Genomic DNA, 6,140 nt, shown 5'->3' with positions numbered 1-6,140 from the left:
ATTTCATCTATATTCTTTTAATTTATTATGTTTTTGTCATAAACTTTATTTTTATTTCGTTTTAATTTCCAAAGGATGAGAAATAAGAAGTATTTGAAAAAATTTAAGAGAGAGAAAGTTCATGGATGGTCAAATTATGACCACTAAAATTTTTAATTTTAATCCTTATAAATTTAATTTTAAGAAAAAACTCGAAAGTGATGATTTTTTACCTTTAATAATACAGAAAAAAATAAATTATACCTTAGAAAAAATTAAGATATGATTTTGAGTTCTCAATGATTAGATGTTTTGTTGCTATAAGTGGGTTTCTCCCCCAACATGAAGAATCAGCTAGTGAAACCATACTAGACTTGGACATCCCCTCAAAATGGCTTTTAGACCCAAGAACACCGGGGGTTGTATTTGTGGGCCATGCACATAGGCCCATTATTTCAACAAGGAAAACCCAATCCTTATTTTTAGAATGGCCCTTATGTTTTTTATTTAATTGTTTTTTTATAATAAAGATTATCTTTAAATAAATCTATTGAAAGGATATTCAAATAATTATCTCATTATGTCATTTTTTTTCCAAATAATATTAGCAATTACTTTTTGAATAATTATATATTAACCTAATATTCTCTAAAATATGTACTCATGAATATTCAATAAGAATAAAAATATATTTTAAAAAGCATTTGGCGGTATCGCGCAGCCGAATCGCCAGGGAACCATCTAAATTAACAAGCAAATTTGTTGTTCATTCGTCAGGAAGCAGCCATCTCGATGTGTGATAAAGTGAATCTATACCAGTCTTCTCGAAAATTTGCGAGACATGTCGTTCCAACCAAGCCAGAAGAAACAACCTCTAAACTGAGAGAATCTAGCGATCACGAGCTACCAGAATATATGAATTCTCAGGACAGCAAACAAAAATAACAGAAGAAACGACCTTTGCATACCACTGACTAGAATCCTTTTGATCAGGTAATAAATCCACTAATCACTATGTCTTTTTATTATTTTTTTATTTGTCTTCCCCTGCCATGGCTGAAAAATTAGGCTTCTCCCGCAAGTGAGGCCGGATGCTCTCTGACCTCCTGTTTGCAAGTGCGGTATATATTTTTTTTTTGGTTATTATTTTTAAAATTATTTTTATGTTTAAAAGTTATATATATATATATATATATATATATATTTTAGAAGTTCAGGATGCTAGATGAGGAAAGAAATGGTTTCCGGTGAGCAGAAAAACCAGCCCCGCCCATGCCTAGAACCCTATAATTATCATTTCAGCTGGCGAACACCAAGGATAAGTCTGGCTAGTATGAAAACTATCTGTGTAAGCAATTGCAAATTTATAATCCATGGATGGAAACTAACACCATTTATTGGCCGCACCATAAGTCTGGCTAGTATGACAACCTTTACAATTCCATCTCGAAGCACTACATAAAAGGCAGCTTGCTTACGTTTATATTACAACACACTGAAACATACAAATATGGACCACCATAGCCATTTTCGTATATTCTTGTCTTATCAGATCTAAGAACATAACCATGAAAATAGACCAGCCTCCGGCAATTAAACAAACAGCAGCAGCTTCATGAGCCTAGTCCTAGTCCCTCACTAAGAATCAGCATATCTGAAATGCAATAGCAGCAGTGGACAAATTTAGGAGAAGATCAGAGACAACAAAACTACATGGAAAAGGTAACTGGTTAAAGAGAGACAGAATTGAAAGTTGCTTTTTTGCTTACCCAAGCTCTGAGAGCTTCAAATGAGCTTCTGAATAATCTGCAAAGAAGGCATCCTCATCCTGGAACAATGCCACCACCGTGTCAAAGCTTGATGATTACACTTTAGGACCAGATTATTGTCGAGTTGATAGGATGAAATTTCCATCTAATGCAACTTTTTAAAATTTATAAGCTATTATCTAGAAGAAATGACCAGACACTCACTTCAGCATATTTTTCAACAAGGGGACGGAAGACTGGATCCTCCAGAAGAGTTTTGTCTGATGGAAGCTGGATAAGACCTTCTTTCTCTCCACTGAGGAGTTCCCTGTTCAACAGAATCAAAATTTGCACCAGTTACTTGATTGCATCCTGTTTTCTGAACGATAGATTTGCTATTAGATTGTGGGGATAACAGCGAGACAATCACGTGCTGGCAAAATCAAGCATTAAGATCTGAATTCCAGACAGAATTATGTCAAGAAAGAACATCTCTGGAGCTGAACGTGTCTTACTTGAAATAGGAGTTGTCGAAAACAAGTGGGTTGGGGGTCCAGGGTCCCTCGAATCCAGAACGCTCCTTATGGCACCTCCCCTGTAAATATATGCGCAAACACCAATAGTACACATCAACAAAAAAGAATAAGAAGAAAGTTCTTTACTGAATTCCATGTTTGTGAACAGACCAGAGTGTGACCGCCGGATAGGGCAACAATATCTGTGTCACTGAGACCCATGTGGCCAAACACATCCCTTAAATGGTCTGAACCTGAGGTGACAGTAAAAGATCATGAAATTCATTTGAAACATAATTACGAAATTATAATGATTTCCTTCAGTTTTCATCTAGGACAAACCTTTGGTTGCATCAGGCAAGCGACCTTCTGGAGGTGGATCAGACTTGTCCTGAACAAATGCAAGGTTGATTAGTACTACCATCTAAAAACTGAAGCATGAATTCTGAAAAGGCAGCTAATAACATCAACAAGAGCAAAATGCCACAATGGTCGTTAGAGACAATTGTCAGAATTTGCATTAATATGGTTTCTTTCTGGCATACCACTTCCTATTTCTACAACTCTAGGAATATTCGTATTAAACTGCTCTAAGAACAGGAAAAGGAGAAAAAAAACTTCAAAATATACTGCATTTTGCAATCATATCCCAACCAATAATAAGCTCTTCTTTGATCTGAACAGCCCCATCCACATCCCATCAAAGCAACAAACGCAATGAAGGAAAAATGCTAACCTAATTCCAGGTACCAGGAACTACAGTCAAGGGCGTTTAAATAGATTGTATCTAATTGTGCCATATGACCTCACAGTTCACTCCAATTCTGAGCAAACATCTTTAATCGATCACAGTACAAGGAATCCATATCATTATTGTCCAACCCCTTCTCTCTAACACATCTGACCTGTCACCACCTAGCATAATGAGCTATGTTCAAGCTAACTAATTCATAAAAGGAGTTGAAGGAAACTCAACTGGGCAGAGCTTGCACTATTTAGTACGAGCTAAACTCAACCTAATCTTTAGTGGGAGCAAACAAGTACAGCTAGCAATCTTTACCATTTAAGTACTATACCATGCACATCATCTATTTTCTAGTCCACAATCAGCACTGCACGATGTTTCACAAATAAAAATCATTTCACACTACTCATTTTCCCTCCCAAACATTTACGCGTTCGGTAAACTCAGAACCAATCAATTTACCTTGATAGCAAGGAATGATATCAGTAAGCCACTAAATTATATCTGTCCATTGAATTAAAACTTGGAAATTCATCCAAAAACAAAAGCGCATGCATTGCAGGTTAGTCCTGTAATGCAGCAGTGGGAGCAAAGCTCTTAAATCCAGAGCATTTCCTCCTCCATAGAATTTCCTTTGTGGTGTAGCATACAAAGAACAGACTTCATTAGCTGCATCCTGAATGACCCACAAAGTAAACTCTACCAAACTTATTGCGTTACTATGAGTTCAAATATATGATCTTCCGATCAAATTGAAAACCATCAGACCACCAAAAGATCCTTGTGCGCGTATCTAGAGCTTGATCCTATTAAACTGATCAAGATATATGAACTTTGGACATAGTTTTTTTTTCTAGATAAAAACAACATCAATATCAGGCACAAAACAAAGCGGAAAAACACGAATGACAAAGAACAGATGAAGAATAAATTATTAAGCGACGATCTAATCACTTAACTGGTCTCCCAGGGTGAAAAGGAATCTCAGGCCCTCCTGTAACTTCAACAGCAACAACACCAGCTAACTGCAAGGAAAATCAAACACACACATACAAAAACCTCAATCATAAATAAATCAAGAAAAAGAAAACATAATTATTAATTTATAAATCAAATAAAGACACGGCAAACATTACTTGGTAGAAGTCAGCATAAGACAAGATGGGGAATTGTTCTTTGATGGGTTCCAAAAGCCTGACAGCAATATCAAGACCATTGTTAGCTCCATGAGCAAGCTCATCTGGGTGTCTGATCGTCCCGAACGGTCCTCCTGTCTTTGTATGGACATCAAACGTACCAGCAGAATGCCATCTACATCAACAAAAACAAAGCACGCACACACATATATATAGAGAACCCCATACATACTTCAATCACTACCACTCAATCCTATCAAACTCTCCAAAAAAAATCAGATAGAAAAACAGAGATATCCGTACGCTAATCTGAGCATGAGGGGAGCGCAATTTTTTTCAGAGATGAGGCCTCTGAGTTTCCTCTTGCATTTCTCCACTGCTTTCTGATACTCTTCACTCACTGTAGGGTAGCTCTTGCCCATGATGAAAATGGTGGCCTCTTTCTCTCTTTCTCCCTTACAAACTGGAAACCAGAGCTGAAGTGAACTAACTGTCTTCCATCCATCGTCGGACTTTTCTGTAAGATAATTGGTCGCGTGGTTGCGCTTTGGCCGGCTATCTTTGAACGGCTCAGATCATGCTGGACTAAATGACAAGCACATGATTTGAAAATAAATTACCAATCCAATATCGCCACGTGTGGAACTGAATGACGCAAGTGCTCGTCTGTCTCCTTTTGAAAAATATTCTTGGGTCATCGCAGTGACTTCGGAACCGTGCCTGCTTTTTTTTTTTAATATATAAATCTGTTTAAAAATATATTATTTTTTATTTTTTTAAAAATAAATTAATCTTAAATAAAATATTTTTTCATTTATAAAAGAAAAATTATTTTATCAAGTTTTTAAATTTAAACTGAAATTTTTTTAAATTTTATCAAGTTTTTAAATTTAAACTGAAAAAAATATTTTAAAAAAGCTCTCCATGATTTTTTTTGCAAATTTTCTACTGTTTTTTAAATGAAAAAACATGAACAGTATGTTTTTTTATTTTATATAAAAATACATTTTAGCAATGTGAGATATTAAATTATTATTTTGTTAGTGTCATAAATTTAATTTTTATTATAAATCTAATATAATTTTTTTGTTAATAATATTAATTTTTTCATGATAATTTTGAATAAAATAAATTTAATATTCTATAATTAGATTATCCCAAATACAACAAATTGTTCTATAATTGTATTATACCAAATACAAAACAAAAAAGAATGGTTTTGGTTTTTTGTTAAAAAATACTTGTAATCTTTATGTTTTTTTATGAAAAAAATTATCTTCATTCTTAACAAGTAAACACATTTTGTAATTTGTTATCAAAAAATAAAAAAAGGAAAAAGGAAAAGGAAAAGGAAAAGGAAACTAGAAATAAAAATGGAAAATATGTTTTAATTAGGAAACATCCCCTATTGTTTTTGTTTTGTATGATTGTATCCCATTCAGAAAAATATTGTATTTGTTTTCTATCCTCGGTAAAAGAGGTTATTCCATGAAACTCGTAAGTAGTGTAGTAGATCTTATAGAATCTATATTTATAATTAATGGTATTACACTAAAACTATATTAATATTAACAAATAACTAATATTACTGAAAAAACCTAAATAGGTTACGTGTTTCGATATGCTACCACTAGTCACCTTTACTTTTATGTTTTATTAATATAATTTCAATTAATTTTATAAATTTTAAAATTAATAATTGTAAACTTTAATGGTCCTGAAATTATTCACTCACACTTAATTGCATTTTCCTGTTTGGAAATCTAGTTACATTTATATTTTAAAATGTTTTTTATTTAGAAATATATCAAAATAATATTTTTTTTATTTTAAAAAATTATTTTTGATATCATCGCATCAAAATAATCTAAAAACACCAAAAAAATTATTAATTTAAAATAAAATAAAAATTAAAATTTTCTATAAATACTTTTAATTAACAAATAACTAATATTACTGAAAAAAACTAAATGAGTCACGTGTTTCGATATGCTACACTAGTCACCTTTATTTTTAT

General features: G+C 33.0%; 1 protein-coding gene across 1 annotated transcript; it reads right to left on the bottom strand.

Moving 5' to 3' along the window:
* Positions 1-1,431: 1,431 nt before the first annotated feature.
* Positions 1,432-4,633, bottom strand: LOC105110717 (L-ascorbate peroxidase, cytosolic). Its single transcript, XM_011005852.1, has 9 exons — positions 4,427-4,633; positions 4,124-4,298; positions 3,947-4,012; positions 2,585-2,633; positions 2,414-2,496; positions 2,243-2,322; positions 1,953-2,055; positions 1,749-1,807; positions 1,432-1,633 (listed from the first exon to the last, which is right to left on the bottom strand). Exons 1-9 carry the CDS (start codon positions 4,543-4,545, stop codon positions 1,618-1,620), a joined length of 750 nt encoding a protein of 249 aa, XP_011004154.1. The 5' UTR covers positions 4,546-4,633; the 3' UTR covers positions 1,432-1,617.
* Positions 4,634-6,140: the final 1,507 nt, after the last annotated feature.

This window comes from Populus euphratica, unplaced genomic scaffold (genome assembly GCF_000495115.2).
Source record: "Populus euphratica unplaced genomic scaffold, PopEup_1.0 scaffold264.1, whole genome shotgun sequence".
Lineage (NCBI taxonomy): Eukaryota > Viridiplantae > Streptophyta > Magnoliopsida > Malpighiales > Salicaceae > Populus > Populus euphratica.
Note: the sequence above shows the minus strand (reverse complement) of the source record. Positions and strands in the feature narration are given on the sequence as shown.

What these genes read in the sequence shown, in the direction of transcription:
- LOC105110717 (XM_011005852.1), bottom strand. Translation starts at nt 4,545, where the DNA reads ATGGGCAAGAGCTACCCTACAGTGAGTGAAGAGTATCAGAAAGCAGTG. An exon ending in CTTTTCACCCTGGGAGACCA is followed by an intron (nt 2,634 to 3,946) that starts GTTAAGTGATTA and finishes GCATTTGTTCAG; the next exon opens with GACAAGTCTGATCCACCTCC. An exon ending in CTTGCCTGATGCAACCAAAG is followed by an intron (nt 2,497 to 2,584) that starts GTTTGTCCTAGA and finishes CTGTCACCTCAG; the next exon opens with GTTCAGACCATTTAAGGGAT.